Below are 20610 nucleotides of genomic sequence, written 5' to 3' on the forward strand. Positions count from 1 at the left end.
TCCAAGGTGATATTTCTTACAGCCTTACAGAGACAGCCTTCACCCATGGGTGCAATGGCATCAAAAGCATATGTCATTTTAGAATTGAAAGTATCCACAAGCTTATTGACAAAGACCCAAGAGAGGTCAGGTGTGGCAGAGCAAATGTGAATAAATATTATACTGGTGTTTTCAGTGATATATTGTTTTGTGTTTGAACATGCATAGAGATAAAGAAGACTCAAGAGTGATCAGAGAAAGCAGAAAGTGTGCTGTTTGTATAGTTGATCGTACAATGGGCCAAGTGTGTCTTCCTTGGTAGAAATGAGACATGCTATATTGCTTTATATCACTCAGAGTGTCTGATTCAGAGCACCGAGATGCATACAATATAAAGTGCATCAAGCAATGGTGTTCACAGAATGGTTTTATGAGTAATTATAATATGAAACAGATTCTATATTCATATGCAATCGAGTCCCTGTATCTTTACGAGTTCACATCTTATTTATCTGACAAAACTATTTAAACCTCCTTAATTATTTGTATCTTAATACCAGTGCTATTCGTCATTGGAAAATCTAACGTCTTCTAATGTGATGGTATTTCTTGTCTGTCCAGTTTCAGTTAAGTTCATTTCAGCTGATGTGTTCTGGTGGCCTGGCAGGCTATAACCTTCACAAACACAGTTCCTTGTGTTTGTCATACGCCTCTATTCCTCTCTTTCATGCCATTTTCCATTTCAACCAATCTTACAAGTCAATAAAGGCCCTTACATGATCAAAAAAGGCCAATGTTTTCAACAAATCAGAGCAGCTCTATATTTGGCCTTGAATCCTGATGCAATTAAATCAGTGTGTCTGGCATGATTGCTGAAGGTACCCTCTATATTACCATTTGTGAATCCAAAAGCATTCAGGCACTTCCAAACAACTCCATTTACCCGGATGTGAACATGCATTGTTCTTGAGAACAACAAGAGAGTATGTAAATGTTATTGTGCAGTGGGAATGGTGATATACATGCTGAAATGTCATAGCAATCAACTGGCCGCCAGAGGTGTCCTTTGACAGCGGATTTGGCTGCTAGATGGTTTGATACATACCGTGAGGGATGGGAAGGTGTGACGCGATGGAGATACTTGGTAAACGCAGCTCGAGAGGCAGAAATAGTATAGGCCGGTGCAATGACCAGCAAATTACAGACAGACTGCATTATTCACAGTCAAGTAAATATCAAGACAGATCCACAAACAGAGAAAGGTACAGACTGTATTAGGCCCCTTAGAGTTTCTTATAGCTTGAGAGCAAGAGACCCAAAAGGCCAGACCACCGTACAGTGCAGACAGACAGGTTGGTGTCACAGAGAGCTGATGGATAGGTTTGACTGACAGCCAGACAGACAGGTCTGTGGCAGCCCAGTCAGTCCCATTATGGCGCAGGGGTGTTCCCTCTACTGTGGAAGCTGTCACTCTTCTATCGCTCCAATGACAAGCCACTCTAGCCGGGGACATGCCGCAATGGGCTGAGAAAGCATGTCATCTTTTTCTTTTCTTCCCCCTCTCGGCGATGTCTCGCTCGATAAAGGAGCAGCCGCGAGAACAATAGGAACGACGGACTAGAAAAGGACAGAGAAACACAGAGAGATGGGGGAGAGGGCGAGAGGGAGAGAGCGAGATGGGGCGTTTTGACATCTGAATTACATTTCTATCGCCTCAGACACGAGAGAAGAATGGAGGAAAGAAAGAAAGAAGGAGGGAGGGAGGGAGGCGGGACTGCAAACCATCACTTAGATGTTTATTTTAACTTCACTGTATTTGGCTGCCACCTAAAAAACTCAAACCTCTGTGCCTGTGGCATGTGCTCTTTGAATGTGGCTGCAGGGAAGGAGCTGACAGAAAAGTGATATTCGTGTAATTTGACAAGTGCAACAAATGTACGGGAATTTGGTTTAGAAGCAGTTTTTCAAGGATCACCAACTTCAAGAGTTTCACACGCTGCGGTCTACAAATACCACACATGAGGCCTCACAAAGGGACAATCTGACAAATATGCCAGCAGACTCTGAAGACTGCCGCTCACAGATGACTGAGACGAGATAACTGACACCACCTGTCTATGTACAGCAATATTCTTCCTTTGAGCTTTGCCTCAAGACACTTTTTGTACCACAGAAATAGTTCTCCTTCATATCAAGTGCTACATTAATGTCAACTATGCTTCACGTGGTGCAAGAGAGCAACAAAAGCCAAGGGGGTAAAGAATGAGCCTCCATCTATTCACTAATATGGAAGACATGTTCAGCCCCTCCTCCATCTTATTATCCCATTCCAAGCTCTTCTCTCGTACTTTTAACTTGTCACATATCTATACGTGTGTGTGGAGCAGAGAGTGTGCATGTGCATGCGTGTGTGAGTGTGTATGTGTGTGACACCCAGCCCTCTATAACCTCATTAGAATCTTTCAGGTCCTGCTGTGCGCCCATCCACACACACTCACAGTGCTTTGATTTCTCAAAGTCTAAAGATGTCAATCACCTGCCTCCCCTAGTCAGAGCAGGGGAATTTGTACACAGAGGCGCACCCCCCCCCCCCCGAGCATGCGCGCACACACACATAAACGATCCATCAACGTCCTCCTCCCACTCCCCTCCATCTCTCTTTTGCTCTCCCTCGTCACTCCCCCCCTCAGCCATTCCACTATTTGAGAGTAATTTCATGTGCCAGTGTGGTGCATAATACAGTTTTAATGGACAACTAATTCTCTGCCATTACTTCGTCAACATGATTACGGGATCTGCCGCTCGCAATCCTGAGGAGTTGGGCCAGGCTTTTTAAATATACACAAGACATTAATGTCTCTCTATTCAGCTTTACATCAGGGGATGTCAGCCATTTACATAATGCTGCCATTGAGGTCTGTGACAACCTCTCTCTCTCTCTCTCTCTCTCTCTCTCTCTCTCTCGCCCCAGCTCTATTTTTCGACATGATTTCTTTCCACAAAGGGCCTCAGAGCACTGCCTTTTCCCTTCTGCCTCTCTCTCCCTCTCCTCTATTCTAAGAATACTTTCACTTTCCACCAATGTCATGGAAAAGAGGGGAGAGGGATGGAGAGAAAGATAGTGAGGGAGAAAGAGAGAGAGAGAGGGGAATAGGGATTAGGAGAGGTTGGCTTTTCTAAAGGGGTGTGAATGGGGAAAGTTGCCTTTCCATCACCTGTACAAAGACGGGATATCAGAAGATAAAAAGGGATGAGTGTATAATTTGACCACTTAAAGCGCTAGTTCATTAGGCCTGTCAGGATAGCACTTTTCAGCCTGTCGGGAGGCATGGCAGATATGCAAATCTGTTCCCTGTCGAAGACGCTGTTCTGCTCGGATTTTTTGGAAGGAAAACACAGAATAAACTGTAAAACACAGGCCGTGCATGAGAACAAGTAAATCTGAATTTGAAACCTTTGCGGGGCAGTTATGTTTCCTTTCATGGCTTTTTAGAAATGGATGATTCACATTTGATGTGACACGAGTTGTTATCGAAATATGCAACAAAAAGTCAATAATCAGATAATTTAGTCCTGTAAATGAAAGCAGAGTGCTTCCACGTGTTTGCTGGAATCATTGCAGTCAGCCAAACTTTTTGCATGTAATAAGGCAAGTTAATTGACAGCACTGTAGATATACATACTTATATGCTGTATATGTATGTATATGTACATATATATATAAAGCTAACAGCTATGAGGGGGACTAATAATACAATGACTTGCGTACACAAACACAGTGGCCTGGTGACATAGGAAACATATTTTGTCTGCTGGCAGGAAGTTCAGGCAGTGTCTGAAGTCCGACACTGAACATAATAAAAGGCTCATCCGGTGTTGGTAGGTGTGGATGCCTCGGTGCACAGCCTCGCGTGCGGTGTTTGTACAGTGGGGTCTCCGGCTAAATCAAAGCCACTGAGGTTGTTATTGTCTCCACAGGGACATTTTCAATTGAGCTCTGTTTGATGTACGGGAGCAGGCCACTATTGGGCACTAGGGCCAAATACAGGAAGTTGTCTTTCATGTTGTCGGACGCCATTTTGTCAGGTCACGGCTGGTTTATGAGTCTCTCAGGAGCAATGGGAGTTTAACAGGATAGTTATTGTTCGGCGTCTAGAGGAGGGTTGATTCGGGTGTTGAACTTGAGGTTTTTGAACTGTTTTCCATGTGACGTTTTTCAAATGTTAAAAATCTTTCTAGTTTTCTATGTTTCTGTTCTTGACATTACGAAAGTATGAACAAATGGACATTGTCATAAATGCACTCTTGTGATTAGAATTTTTTGAAACGGGAGTATTTGGAAAATTAAATCAGCTTTAAAATGTCTTCTGTAACATTCAAATTACATAAGGAAGACAAAAATAGAATGTCAATTGTGCATATATGTAAAAACAAAAATGTAAAGAATTCTCAGCTACATGCCGTTATTGACTGAAGTATCATGTAACTTGTTTTCCCGTGTGTACAATGCATACTTGACATGAACAAGCCAGCTCTTGATGATAAAACCGTGTGAGAATGCCGGAGCTAGCGCTGTGGTCTCAGCAGTAATTGCCTCTGATGGAAAGAGAGTAGGAAGGCCATATACCAGCTTAAGAGTGAGAGTACTTCTCTTTAGACAACGGATGAAAAAGACTCAGCGAAAGACTGTGTGCGTGTCTGTGCACAGTTGGGGGGCTGCATATGCTACCATAAGGTGGGTAACAGGTGTGTGTCCAGATGTCCAAAGAGATGTGTGTGTGTGTGTGTGTGTGGTAGTAATGGTCTGGTCTTTAATTTGCCACAACACCACCATTAGAGAAGTGCTGTACTCACCGGTAGATGCATGCATGTGGATACATGCACATGTACGCTCACACACACTTCTAGTTAGACCTCTTCATAGGGAAAAAAAAAAAATTGATGAGCACAATAGAGAAACAAGATTACGAGTGTTAGCAGCGGTGCTTTGAGTTAAATGCTACAGTTCTTGTTGCAACATGCTGACGATTACTACAATGTTGACATGCTGATGTTTAACAGGTAAGGTTCACGGGTTCATCATGTGACATCATCAAATGTTGATGATGTCACATGATGAATGTGAGCAGCAGATGTATTTCAATTCATCCTGTGGGGAACATGAGTGTTTGTACCAGATGTCATGGCAATCCATCCAATAGTCGTGAAGATATTTTACTCCAGAACAAAAATGTCAAGCTGCTGGTGGTGCCACGAGATAAGAAGTCAGGAGACCAGAGTCCGAGAGATTCATTGTCTGTGAACCACAAATGTCCGTGCCAAATGATGTGGCCGTGTATCTTGTAGATGTGGAGATATTTCTCTTTGAAAACTTTGATGTCTGATGGCACTAGACAAAAGGTCAGTGAATCACCAGTCATTAGGATTCATCCTCTGGGGATCTTAAATGTCTGTGAAAAAATTCCATGGGAATCCATTTAGTGTTGGTCAGTATTTGTGGTGGGCAATCAATATTCCCTAGAACCGCCTGCTAATGTGGCTAAAATAAAAACAACAATAAATCCAGGCTGAAATATATTTTTGAAAAAGTGTAAATCAAAGACATTCTGTTGTTGACTGTTTGGCCCCCTGCTGTAAAAGTAAAGCTTCGACACAATTGTAAAAGTTTTATACAACTTTTGGCACCCATGTGAAATACTAATTGGTGACATTCAGATAAACAGTAAACATTTCCTCTCTCAAAACGAATTTCATAATGTGACTGCTCATATAATATTGTTTTGGCTTCCAATGCTCAGCGTTGGCATCTCATGGTCCGAGACAGTGACAGGTTAAAACACATGCTTTATATGATAGCAGACAGTTCAATGAATAGCTGAACAGTGCCATTAGAAAGGGGAGGGTTGCGGAGCTATGCAGATCACAGAGCAATAGAAAGATGATATTGCTATTACCAGGTGTTGACACATGAGATTGCATTTACATTTTCATCCAATGGAAACATAAACCCGAACTGTTGTTTGTGAAAGTTAGCCGCAAGTCGTGAATACCAAAACTGCAATCAATATGTAGAATACGGTTTAGAAATTGCATTGTAAAAGATGAAAAAAATGTAACATCTAGCCCTTCTTTACCCCCCCCCTCTCTCTCTCTCTTTGTCTCTCTTTTCTCTCCTCCCCAGGCCTTTTGCTGCTGACTCTCATCCTTCACTTCCTCACGCTTTCCACCCGACACGCTCTCATTCTCTGGTGCTTCAATAGGTTGTCGGCGAGAGACTTCTCTGTGTTTGTGTTCCGTGTTGTCAATGGCAATGGCGTTATCAATTAGTGCAGCAGTGGGAGCCCAATTAACAGCATCAAACAGCTAATTAATAGAGCTGTGTGAGTTAGTAGCGCACAACAGCACGCTGCATGACTCTAAGCTAGCGCAGCCATGTTGTAGCATGAGCACACTGCAGGGAAACAGCACGATACAGTAGCATACTGTCACATGCACCCACATCTACATACATGCACAGACACATGCGCACACACAGATACATGTAAACACATGCATATTTACAAAGGCACACACAGCAAACACAAAACTACAATAGAACACATATATGCACACAAGTACTCAAAGACAGAGAAACGGAACAATGAGTGATGGATTCGGGACATCAGTGAGTTAATCAGTGCAACACGTCCTCTCAGTTTGTTGTTATAAAATGCAAACGCCTTCAGTTAGTGAAGGTTGACAGCAAATTACAAAAGCTCAGCCACCAAAACTCAAATCAGTTTCTTAGACCTGTACCAAATATCTCAGCATACTATATTCTAACAATTACGACTGATTTAAGATGGAAATAGTATTTTAAGTGTTGTTTCACACAGTTTGAACACATTCTTACAATTATATTTCACGAACCTTTTTGAAGTATCAGTACATTATCATCTATCATCAACAAGTAAGTGGTGAAGAGAGCTCGTTCTTGAGTTCTTGTTTTGCTATTGCAGTAAAACTAAGAGGTTCAGTAAAAACTACCTTTTTGCTATTTTCCTGTCCCAAATGATGAGATGTGACAACTATACCATAACCAATCAAAAATGAGTAGAGCTTGAACAATGAATCAATGATTAATTCAAGAAAACGAATTGGAAACTTTGAAAATGATTAATAAAGTATATATAATAAAGTTATATATAATTGAAAATAGAATATCTTGGGTTTTGGACTGATGTGAAATCTTCACCTTGGTCATAATAAAATTGTGATTATTGTGATTATTTACTATTATAGACCAATTACTCACAGAAAAAAAAAGAAACGTCCGATTAGTTGGTAATAAAAGTACTCGTTAGTTGCACCCTTGAAATGCTGTCATTAGACAAAAGGAACACCGAGGTTCAGACTACACATTGCCCCAACATGCATGGGATGTGATTCTGTATTCTATCAATAAATCAACAGCTCATACTCACACCAAATTGATCAACAAGTAAACCTCCAGCACAGACAGAAGTGGGAAAGATTACTCCATCACTCCAGTGATGGAGTGTGAAAAACATCAATGTCTTCAAGACTCATGATTACAAGACAGCAAGTGGCGTCGCGTGAACAGTCCAGCAATCTTACGACTTTGAACGTTGTTTATGTGGACTTGGCTTTAAGTGCTCAGCTTTTGCCTCCACAGCTCGTTTGAATCAGCACAAACGTCAGACTAAGGGCTCACTTGTCCTGCGTGGCTGAGATCCAGGTGAGACCGGGTTCAGCATTCAGGGAGGAGATGCGCAGGTAAGCACAGATATGATGCGATACAGACGAGTAAATGGAGCAAAGATGATGAGAAACTGAAAAAAAACTAAATATATACACATGCAGGGTTAACAATAAGCTGGCTCTTCTGAATCATGCCAATATTTTGGGGGGATTCCAATAATGTCGGCACATACTTAGCTCAATCCATTGGAGCCAATAAGAGAAAGAGAGCTCAAGGCGAGTAGACTCTTGACAGATGACAGTCTGCCAGGGCCAAAGGCTAGACTCAAGCTGGAGCAGAGGATTCTCCTTCTGCAGGACAAACACAGGCCTTAACGCTGAAGCTCAGAGTCTAAAGTCATTGGCTGGAGAAGTGGCTGCACTCATGGCCAGTCAGAGGCAAACACGCACAGATACACACAAACTCCAGACTCGACACAAGGGTATTTATAAGAAAACTAGGAAATAGGCCACCTTCCCTCTACTCATTACTTAAAGCTCAACATTCAGCATTTCAGACACACACATTCCCTCAATCACTCACACGAGGTTGTGGTTGTGGCTTAGGGAACACTTCAGCTCTATTCAATCAAACAGAGTACCAGGACTGAATCAGCTAAAGGTTAATTGCGCCGACGTCCTTGTGCACATATGGACGGGAAATGTGTGTGTGTGTGTGTGTGTATTCGTGCAAGTGTGTGTTTGTAAGGATGAGTGTATCTGTTGAAACCCTTACCCAACCGCCGTATTGAAGCAAAATGCCTTTTTGTCGCACAAGGATTAGTGTGAAAAAAATCTATGTACATTTCCCCCTAAGGAGGCAGACAAGTGGCTGCTGGAGTATTTCCCTCCCCCGAACAGAAGAGCCAGAAAATAGTTTGGAGCAGGTGCATGCCACCCTGTAAGCTGACATAGAAGAAGACTGTGAGAAAACATGTCCTATGTTCAATACTTTTAAGATGAAATTCAGTTTTTTTGATGACTTTTGATTATTCTAATTTCAGGTTTGATGGTATTTCTTTTTTCAAACCCTTCAAGAACATTGTACTTCACAGCAAATAGACAAAACTGCACTTTGAACATGCCTAGAGTCTATTACAGGGATCCTATAGGCCTTAACATGTGTTTCTAAATCTGAAGGGTCACAATGTGATTCATGGGAGAGCTCTAAATATTCTCTTTTTCTATTTGAATAGTGGTTAGTTTGTCCCGTTTAAGGCTTTAAAAATCATCGTAAATTAAACACTTTGAGAAGGGAAACAGCTCATAAACATATTCAACTTGAGATACGAGGCCAGCACTGGTCTGTGAGGTTCTAGTGACATCTTTTAGAAGATATTCTCTATTAGCAATGCAATCACTGCCAGAGTTTATTTTCCACCCGTGAAGTAAGTGATCATAAAAAACCTGAGCCTTTCAAAAGTATGCTTGTCAGACTCCACTTACCGAGGCTAAAAAATAGGACGTTTTTGAAATACCTAACTGATTTCATCGCTGGATGGGGCAAAAGTGTAGCAGCAATTCAAATCCAGGATATGCACTTAAACCCGGGACTTGTAACAATGGTTATATTTGCGTGTGGTTGAATTGGACCTTGGTTTCAAAGCTGTGTTTTGCCGTGCTGGTCTGGGGGGGCCTACGAGTTACTGGCAGAGGGCCGGGCTGCGGCCTCGTTGACCTTCAAAGCAGACACGAGGGCCCTCTCCATCCCGCCAGCACCACTTGTGGCAGGAAGAGAGGCTCGTTGACTGGCCCCTAATGGCCCCCTGGCCCACGGGAACATGGGTCGGCAGGTTAGTGCTGTTACCCTGGCGACCACAGACACATAGGCCAACGAGAAGGGGGGGGGGGGGGGGCAGGAGAGAGGTGGAAACACACATGGAAGGATTGAATCACAACCAGGTGAGGCGGTAGACAGACAGGTAATATGGTAAAGATGTACCGTGTAACTATTTGAAGCTGGTGTCATTCATTCAAAGGTATCTAACAAGTAAATGGCTCCATGTACTGTGTGTTGTACTCCAGTGAATCCTAACATGCTCTCTAATTATGATGCCAATAACCAAATGTTAACTTTAAAGTTGTTAAAGGACCAATGCGCTGTTTTATTACCACACAAATTGCAGGTATACTCACATGTATGGACGTTTAAATGTAGAATGTCACGAGCTGTGGGTGATTGTAACATACTGCATAGCCGGACATGATGTTAAGTGACTGTAGTCGGTTAGCAAACTAGTGATACTGTAGACAAAGGTGAATATAACCGACAGGATATGGAGCTGCGGAGGTCATGTTGAGTGTGTGAGTGCAGGAAAAGAGGCTGGTGACAGGTCAAGGGATATAATGAATGAAGGGGTTGCTAATTAGTGGCTGTTGGATTATCCCGGGACCAGTTCTACAGTAATGGCAGTAAATCAAGTTTAACCTGAGCTGATGTAATGTTGATACGAAGCCAGATTGTGCTGTTCTTATAGTATTTGCTCTTAACTCGGGTGAGGACAGGATTCAACGATGCTTTAAAGGTGCACTAGGTCAGAGAATGGTGTGAAAATGTTCTTGTGTAACTCGTAACTATCTGTAAGTGGAACTAGAGAAGTAGGGATGACAGCAGGACTATGGAGTGGGCTATGGCATTAAGACGAGACTGCCTATCGAGCCAGAGGGACCAGCCACTGCAGTTTAACCTGAGTAGATTCAGGTTAAGCTGCTGAGTATCTGCTCTTTGCTTGTGGAGTTAACGGCAGCTTAAAGGTAAATTAGTCAGGGCTAGGTCAAACATAAATCATCAAGCGGGCCGATTCTGCATTAAATACATTTTATTTTTTCATTTGCAAATAACCTTGAAAGACATGCATTTTATTTTTCTCTTTGAAAATATTAGTTCAATATTAACCAAGAGTGTAGTTAACATTATTTTAGATCAAATATGCATCTATAAAAACACATAATCACATATAAAGAAATCCATGTTTGAACAATACAGCTGGCTGCTTGATTGGTTGCTGATTTAGCTAAATGGCCGTCTTACTCATTAAATGTAAAGATTCGTGGCTCGTTGACAAACCAGCTGTTTCACAGACTGGTAGATGGCCTCACTGATTAACTGAGTGACGAAGTCACGGGCAGACAATAGCACAGAAAGGAGCTGCTTGAATGGGGTGAGGCAGGTGTTAATCCAGCGCGGCTCTTACGGTGGCTAATGTCGGCCCTCTTGCTGTTAAAAGTAGAGTAAACACGGCCACAAGAGACTGCCAACATTGACAGGAAGGACTCTCAACCACGTGTCGTTCTATACGTCTCGCATTCTGTCTCCTTTCTCTCTTTGTGTGTCTCCCGCTTCCACCTGGCCTGAACAAATCAGCGAGGAGTTGAGTGCTTTCGTCAACAGCACAGCCCCCTTAATTAGCAGCCCGTTGCTATAAGCTGTGTAAGCATCACTGTACTGTGTGAATGTGCACGTGTGTGTATGTATACCATATATTTCCACCCTCCAGACTGACCTCAGCATGCTGCAGTCAGTCAGGTAATAAGTCAGTCATGGCCTCCAGCATATCCAGATGGAGAGGTTTCATGGGTATTAGACGGGGGGGGGTGGACAGGTAAATGGGGATAACTACAAGCAGCCAGCAAAGCCTCCAAAAGAGTCAATGCACATTTGACGTCTGTCAAACGTGTCTAGAAATGAAAAAAACGTGTTTTTTTAAAAGTCACAATGATAAACACGATAAAACCCCAAAGTTTCCCACATTGCATGGACAGTATCCCATTCCACTCAGCTCCAGCTGATTGCATTAACACCACACAATTCCACCTCTACATATTTCTCAATTCCTTCTCCTGTAATGGAAAACATTATTGTTGTCAAGGCCAGCATCAGGTGTGTGTGTGTGTGTGTGTGTGTGTGTGTGTGTGTGTGAGAGAGAGAGGTGGGGGTAGCTCCCACTCTGCCATGTCAACTCATACTCGATTGCTTTCTAAGGAAAAATAAAAAAGGAAAAATTGCTCTCAGGGACTTTGCTGCATTCCACTTCATGAGCACAAACAAACGGACCAAAAAGCCATTCTGGAGGGAGGAGGTGGGGCTACGGGTCGGTGGGGGCAAGCTGAAAAAGCCCCTTACAAAACAGAGGGAGATAAAGAGGAGGGGGGGGGGGGCAGGAAGGAAAGCACACAGAGCTGAAAAACCCAAGTGACTCCACTACCGACAATGAGCGGATCATTTAAAAAGCCCTCCTCAAATTGCCTTGAGGAGGAGACGAGAAAGGAAGAGGCTTGAAAGGTTTTGTGAGATTTTGGGTGATGGACGAAGTGGTGACAGGGAGGGGTTACAAAATAGAGCAGGGGACTTGTAAACATGTTGGGCTGCGAGCTGCACTCGCACATACAGTATATACACTGAAACATGGGTCATTTCCATCTGTGGCTGTAAGTGTGCAGGCCAACCAGTCAGAGGTGAAGCTGATCACCTGACCCCATGCATATCTGAATGTACTATCCGCACAGTTTTTGGCAAATGTAATGAATAATAATTTCAGAGCTTTTTAATACCGTCAAAAGAAGACGCTTTCCTACTTTGCTTCAGCCTTAAATTCAAAAAGCATGAACACGTTCTTCTTGGTCAAATTGCAGGTCATGGCCATACGAGGCAGCCACCTAGTGTCGTCTGAACTATTTTACATAACAACACTACAAAGCAACGGAATGAAAATTGCGTTGCGTAGTGAAATGAAAATAAATGAAATAAAACACAAAGGCTGAAAAATCCATTTGGCCCAGATCAAATGAAATACCTCTTTATTTGACCGTGTATGTGAAAAACAAAAATGAAGACGTGTTAAGAATTTTTGGAGAGCTGCAGGAATTGTGGCACCAAAAATATCAGTCATTCAAATAGATGGCAGTCAAAGGGAAGGCAGAGACTGTGTCGGTATACGGTGTGTGTGTGTGTGTGTGTGTGTGTGTGTGTGTGCCATGTTGCGGTGGAAACCAGCCCACGGCCCTGGGGATGCCAGCTAGCTGGCGGCAGAGTATCAACAAAGCACAACATGACACAACATGGCCGGACTGCAGCTGAGCCCATGGTGAGTGTGGTGAAGACGAAGTGTGTGTTCGTATGCCGGGGCTGTTTGAATGCATCGGCCTGCGTGTGTGTGTGTGTGTGTGTTGGGCTTCGCTGATCTGTGCCGTGTGCAGGGAGGATGTTGTGTTATTGTGGGTGGTGTGTGTGTGTTTGGAGTAAGGGGGTCACCATGTTGGCTGCCAGCTGCCTTGTTTGAATTAAGATGAATTAACGTTTCACTCTTTTTGTACCACACATTTTTACACATATAATTAACAGTCACCATGAGAAGCGTAATGTACTTCATGTCACGGCTGTATTTTCATATTAACAATGGATCAAATGACGATATGTAATGTGAAAGGGGTCGCTCATGGTGACAAGTCCCCCTCAGCTGTGTTAAGCTTCTATTTGTCTCTAAGCTCATTTTTCTGGTTTTAGGGGCCACAACTTCACCGTTTTGGTTCACTAACGCACCTGTTTTCAGCAACAAAGCTCTCATAAACCCACTGTACGCTACCTGCCCAGCAACAAACAGGAGACAGACAAAGATAGCGACGAGCTGGTGAACAAAGTGGAGCATTTATCTGCAAAACAGCCAGATATTCCCATCAGGAGTTGTCAGAGACCAGAAACAGAGCTAAAAGGAGAGTGAATATTGGACTTACGTTGGTCACAAGATAAGAAACGCAGTTTAAAATGAATGCTAAACCTGCTACTGTCCCCTCGATGTGTAACGAACTAACTTACTGTTTTTTACGTTCAACATATCAGCCTTATAACACTGTCATTGTTGTGTTTACAACTTATTCTGTTGGCCTAAAAGATCATTATTGTACATTTAAGGAGACATTAGTGAAAGTGCAAGCAACTTTCATAGCAAACATGGACTTTTGTGGGTTTTTTTTATTATGGAATCAAACTGCAAAATGGAAACAAGCATTTACAGATAAGTGAACCTTAGTGGACGTTTGCAGGGGAGACTACGGTGAGTTTTTTCTGCCAAATAAATCACTCACTGTACACTGATTTGCATGGAGGATGCTGAATCAAATGTTCAAACCACTTCCATGTTAACAACAATTTTGTCGATTTTCATCAGCCTTCCAGTCTTTACTCTTTTCCCTTACTCCCCCTCTCCCCTTCCTCCTCCCTGTACTCGCCTTTCTCCCCCTCTCCTCTCCATCTTGACACAGTGCACTGAGCCTAATCGTGGATAATTGGGTGGGAGGGGCAGTGGGCTGGCCTTGCCTTTGTGTGCAAAGGGCAAGTGGTCAAGTTAATGGGGCCCTTGTGTCGAGCCTGGAGCACTCTGTCTCTCTCTTTTTCTCTGTTCGATCACTCACTCCACCAGTCAATCTCAGTCTCTCAGTCAGCTTCTCTTTTCTTTCACGGCTGAAGCTTTTTTTCCCCGCTGTTTCGATCTACTTTCGCCTCATTTCCAGCGGTCTCACTTCGCCTTTCCTTCCAGCCATTCACTGTGTCTTGTCCAATTTCTTTTCTCTCCTCCTCCTCCTCTTCCTCCTCTTGTCTTTTTCAGCCTCTCTCTTTCTCTTCTTTCTCTGTTTGCAGCTTTTTCTATCTCTTCTCACTGTCTCTCCAGCAGAGTGTTGGGGAGGAGAGAACAAACCTCTTTAAAATATCAAAAGACAGATCAGGAGGCCTCGCTGGTCCCTCCCTTTTGCTAACTCTCCCTCCCTCCTTCTGACTGACAAACAGAAGAGTGAGTCTGCAGGATTAGCTGCTGTGTACTGCCTTCCCTCCCTCCTTTATCCCTCTCTCTTTTCTTCCTGTGGAGGGGTACACTGTTGACTGGGCTTGATATATGTGTGTGTGTGTGTGTGTGTGTGTGAGTGTGTGTTACCTTGTCTGGCATCAGCTTAGCCTGCAGGAGGCCGTTGTGTTTGAAACACAGGCCACAGCCGATCTGGGCCCCAGAGGAAACTTTATTACATCTGTGAACATTTAACACTGGATTGTTAACAATGAAACAATTACACAATTACCTTTGTCAACCAGCTCCACATGATAAGCATTTATAATATGAATCATTACAGAAGACTTGGACATCTGCAAGGTGACAGAGAATACATCAGTTCTGTAATTGTGATACTGAAATTATTAAATATTTATTTGTAATAGTAAAATCATTTTTATAAATCAAATAATATTGTAGGTTATAGCTGATCTGTTAAATTGTACATTTGAAAATGGACAATTTAAAAAGAAAAAAAAAGTCCATAGCCCCAGATTTCTTGAAGAAAAAGTATTTATTTTTATTCATTCACAAAAAATTGCCCACCACAGCAAAGTATAACATTCATGACCCATTAAGTACAGTGAAGCAGAGATAATTTGATAATTTGATTTACTGAACAGAAAAACTCACTCTATGAGGCCATGTACACACGAAGGTGGATGAATTGTAATATTCCGTGGAAGTAAATACAGTCTTGTGTTTCTTGTGTCAAACCCAAAAATAATATAAACCACACAATAATTCTACATTCATATTTTTGAAAGTGCTACAAAGTGAAATACAACAATAGCAGCTTCAACTTTATTCACACTGGGGAATTTTCTTGTAATTCTGTTTTTGGTGGCCTGAAAAAAAAATGATCAGTGTGGATAGAAGTAACTTTAAATTGATCTGGATTAGTGTGGACATGGCCTTCAAAGAACCAACAATTCTAAGAATTCTCTTTGATAATCCAAATAATAGCCAAGCTGAGACATCCCACGACACAGTGACATAAATCTGTTGGAATAGAGCATTCCTGCATGATATTTGCCCAAGGCAATTCTCAGCTGCAGCGCATAACCTCCTCTGAATAACACCGACTATCAGTGGTTCCTTGACTGTCTGTTGTCTGATGTCACAGTGAGAAGTGTCCGAGCACACGGCACTAATAGCGAGACCACAAGTGACGACATCACTGTCTAAACAAACGTGAGATCGCAGCAGATCGTCGATTTTGCCACGAACAGAGGCAGTGATGCTGCAAGGAGCAGCAGTAGCGCTGATAACAGTGGTAAACAGGGGCGCTCAATGCCGCAGTGTTGCAAAATGACATCACTCTTTAGTGGGGGTGACGGCGCACTAGACAGTGATGAGGTCACTGTACACATTCACAGTTGGGATGGTATTCATGTGTTAGCCCGCAGATATCAAAGGCATACAGCAAACGGCATTACAGATAAAAATGCAATTAAACACACTTCTAAACATTTGCAATGGGGATGTTTTTGCAATGCAATTTACGTCCTCAAAGCATTGAGACCACTGATAAAACTACGGTAGCTTCATGTACTTTTCTGAGTTACACACAGGGAATACCTCTCGTTGGTGCAGGTGGATTGTTTTTTCAACAAGAGGGATGCAAAACAACACCCAATGGGAGATACTGCATCGCTTCTTGGCTGCTGTATGAATCAATGGATCACAGTGAAACATGGAAACACTTTACTAGTGATAGGTGCAACTTCAGCCTCGAGTGGCCCACTGACACTTGGCGTTTCTTTAGTACCACAAGAAACGTAAAACAGCTGAATGCATGGAAAAAGACCTGAGTAGAACCATTGATTGTGCCGATAGAAAAAATGGAGAAGCAATTGGTCTGAAACGTGTGAAAGGATTTTGCTCTTGAGGCTATGAGGAGCATGTGCAACTTTCAACAACCATGCTTGCACATAGTCGATCAATATGAAATCACATTCTAACCATGGCCACTGGATGTGTCGGGTCACTCTTCAGGCAGTATGTTTTTCAAATGATTTCAAATGTCGTTTTGCAGACACTTCCTGTGTTTTTCATGCGCACTGAAAACAAACCTGCAGCTCAGTTATGAACAGATCCGTACCTTCTGAATCGTGTATATCAGCGGAAAGAAAAGCGCAGCTTTACTTCTCCCGCTTGAAAGAATCAATCGGAGAAGCGACATAACCAAACAAGGCGATACAGTTTGGCTGTATATACTTAAAGGACTGAATCAATAACAAATGAACGCTCCGTTAAATATTAATATCGGCTTTGCATACATTCAAAAGTGAATGTAGCCCTTCATAGACCCGTAAAGCATGAGCGTTGATAATGGGGTCACAGAGCCAGTGGACACCAGCTAGACTGGCAGCAGATTGTCTGCAGCAAGTGGACAGTAGGGGTAAGAAACCATTGATATGTTTGCATTACACAAAACAAGGAAAATCCTGCTCGGTACAGCAAATCATACATCTTTTAATCTGTTCCACAGTATTGGGGTCAGTAGTCAATAAACGTTAGTAGGAGTCATTACGACTTATGTGCATGTATTCTCTCTCTCTCTCTGTCTCTCTTCAGACGCACTCACACTTCCTGAAGGTGGGTTCAGATTAAGAGCGTTTAGCAGCTGCCATAGAATACGATTGTGATGTTGGATTCAGTTAGCCAGACCTACTTCTGTGTCCGAATATGTTTGATATCAGAGTCATTACAGCAGACGCAATGGGGCTTGATATGCATGCGACACAATCGTTTACTTTAGGACTTTCATCAGTGGCACTTTAAAACAATTGAACAAGTTTGAGTTGATTGACAATGTGACATAGTGTGGACTACTTGAATCCGTGGCGATGTTGCAGCGTACTATGCTAGCTGTAGCTCCTTAGTCTGAACGTGCCTTACTATGTTAATGTGCTGTTGTAAGAAATGCACAAAAGACGTGCTTAATACTGACCTCTGACTGGGATGAAGGAGCTGTATTGGATGGAAATTAACGCGGGGGAAGAAGGGAACAAAGAGGAATAAAGGAAACAGAAAGGAAACTGTGAGCTGCTCCACAGTCTGTGATGGTTAATGAATTAGAGCTGGCCTCCATGCTGGGGCCAGAAACACAGTAGCACAGGTTAATACTGACAGGTTAAAGAGGGCAATCTGACACTTACAGTAGGACTGATAGAGGAAATGTCCATGTAACTGACGAAACAACTGACTGGCTTGTTGGCTGGAATGATGACTGGATTACTGGCTAATGAATGACCATAATAGGTAATTGAATAGACTGGTTACTTGACTGGCCGCCATATGACTGTTTGGCAATGTGGTTGTTGGATTGGTACTTTCCTGGATGGCTGATTAAATGCAGGGATGAGGCAAACTGATTTAAGGGCTGACTGACCGACTGTTGTGGAGACGGACAGCAGTTATTTGGCAAATGGCAGATGGTTAAAACTAACATTTTTCTTCCCCCTTAGCCACAGTCAACGTATCCCCACTGCTTTGGAAATTAGCTTTTTTTCTTCAACACTTCAAACTGCAAAACATGCACGCTCAAATATTTTTCAACGCCATGCATCATCTGATAATAGATCTTCCCAGTGGCCACTGTATCTATGTGAAAAATGCCTCAAATGTGACCACAATTTGTGTTGCTCCACTTGATATTGGGACCAACGAAACCCTGTTAACTGGTACTGCTCTTTCAGTTTCTTCCTCCTTACTCTGATCTCTTGTGGTTCACATTGGTGACATGACTCTGTAGCATCGTTCCAGCTCAAATATCAAAAAAGTATATGTCGCGGTACTGTGCAGAGCTTGTTTGGTTTTACTGAGTGTGGCTGACAGGTTGAGGTCCTTTGGTCAAGGTGATGAGGAGAGGATAGTGGATGTTCTCGTCGTAGGCGTCTTTTCCCTCTGTCAGCATCTGAGAAACACACAACATGAAAAGCATTAACTAGGCCGATAAAATCTACAGAAAATATGTATCCAAAATTTCGGTTTGGTAAAATATTTTTCTCTAATTTCATTAATACTTATAATATTTCAGGGTGTCCTGGTTGCCTGAAGACCCTGACTATGTATCACAACATCGGCGGTTTGAGTCCTGAGTTGCGTGTAACCCCTCAACGCCTGCCATCTTTACGCTGTCATGCTATGGAAATTAAGGCAAAAATGCCCCCAAAGCTACAAATGTATTACTTTTATTATATCGAATTTTCTTGTTCTCTTCCGTGAATATTTCATTTGAAAACCCTGTCAAGAAAATCATACTTGCAACCTGACAGGTCAGGTCAAGATCATTAGAGATAACAAGCTCAGAAGCAGACAATATTGAAAAGGATGTGCCGCACATCAGCTGAAAAAAAAACATAAGCGGAAACTAATGACAGAAAATAAACAACTCTAACCATTGAAATTAAATATTACCACTGCATTAATTCACTAATTGTTCCAGCTCAAGTGTGCATACTCCTGCACACACAAACACTCTTACTCTCAAACACACACACACACACACACACACACACACACACACACACACACACACACACACACGGCTTTGTGGGATGCCCGTGTGCCCTTTTCAGCAGACTTGGCAGTGCGGGCATGAACCTGCGAATTAGCTCGCCCAGCGTCTGGCCAAATGATCAGAGACTTATGAAAGTGAGTTTAGTGGGTCTGCTCATGTGAGAGTGTGTGATCGTCTGTGTGTACGTGTGTGTGGTGAGACCAGGATAGGGCAGAACTGTGTGAAATGTTTTTTTCACAACAAACAGAAACTCAAACTGACCCCAAATTCATTCCCGTCAGCAGCATGTAAGTAATATGCAAGTGACAGTCCAACCAACTCAAGCCTACTTACATGAACTCAAATGCTGACATTGTGCTCTTTTCCCAAAAAATATGAAAATCAAGTCGCAGGGGCTCTTGTTTTATTGCATTTCTTCATCAAAATATGCAGATCCGCTAATACTCTTCTACACTTCTACTCCTCAATGAAAGAGACTGTATCGTTTTTTTTGAGCTCAGATCTAGACCTCAGTGAAGCTCAAATCCCCGGAGGTCTCTCACTTTATTCAGCTTTATTAAGACACACATAATACATTTAAAAGACAGCTACAAACACAGTTGTGAATGCCTGTGATCTGCAGTGTAGTGTGTGTCTGTGCAGGTAGCATGTAGTGATGGAGAAGTTCAAGAGGGGAACAGGGCTATGGACTTTGGGTGGTTGTTAGGAAGTGTTCAGGCTGACATTAGCACTGCATGATTAAACGCAATCCCCTATTCATTTCAATGAGACCACTGCATTCACACAGCAGGAGCGCCAACGCAGAAAAGTTAAGTCAAGTCTCATTTACAGAGCACATTTGAAAAGAACAGGTGTTGACCGAAGTCATTTAAAGGGCATCGAAAACATTTCAACGATAAATTATATTGAAATAATGAATACAAAAATAAATAGATAAATAACAGTCTCACACAAAACTGAAAACAATTTCCTCATCCCACAAAAAAGTTGAGGCTCGCTCAACTTTTGCCCGCAACACATTCCAGGTGGATCATTTGTTAACATAACTTAATTATGTATCTATTATCCATACACACACACCTGTATATGATGGAAGTATAAAGGTGTTACATTAGAGAAAGTGGTGGTCCTGAACATTTCTTATGAAAATAATCCACAATGTCACAATACTAGGCCCCCCCCCCCCCCAGTACCCTTCATGTGCGTTATCTTCCTACGGCCATCCCTCCAGGCACCGGCCGGTGGTTGAACCTCTGACCCCCAGAGAGAGAAAGAGAGATAGAGGGAGGCAGGGAGAGGGAGAGCAGACGGCCCAGGGGTGGTTGGGCGTGGAGGGGCAGCTGCCTGCCCCCCTGTGCTGAGCCCGCTATGGGGACCACAGCCAGCATTCACATTCAAATTCTACCAGGCGGAAGGAGCAAGGAAGCGATAGATGGAGGGTTGGAGCGGGAGGGAGGGGGCCTTAACACGGTGAGGGCTAAGAGCTTGCAGAGGTGAAAAGTTTAACAAGCAAAGCTGTTCCTCCTGATCGCAGGCTGCCTAATC

The 20610-nt window shown here is 42.8% G+C and overlaps 1 protein-coding gene across 1 annotated transcript in view; it reads right to left on the reverse strand.

Moving 5' to 3' along the window:
• Positions 1–15083: 15083 nt before the first annotated feature.
• Positions 15084–20610, reverse strand: part of camkmt (calmodulin-lysine N-methyltransferase) — a 94206-nt gene continuing 88679 nt past the window's right edge. Inside the window, exon 11 of the mRNA XM_079279922.1 lies at positions 15084–18459. Within this exon, the coding sequence (XP_079136048.1) occupies positions 18361–18459 (99 nt within the window). The 3' untranslated portion in view covers positions 15084–18360. The remainder of the gene's footprint in view (positions 18460–20610) is intronic.

The sequence above is a fragment of the Melanostigma gelatinosum genome (assembly GCF_949748355.1).
Source record: "Melanostigma gelatinosum genome assembly, chromosome: 12".
In the NCBI taxonomy this organism is placed as follows: domain Eukaryota; kingdom Metazoa; phylum Chordata; class Actinopteri; order Perciformes; family Zoarcidae; genus Melanostigma; species Melanostigma gelatinosum.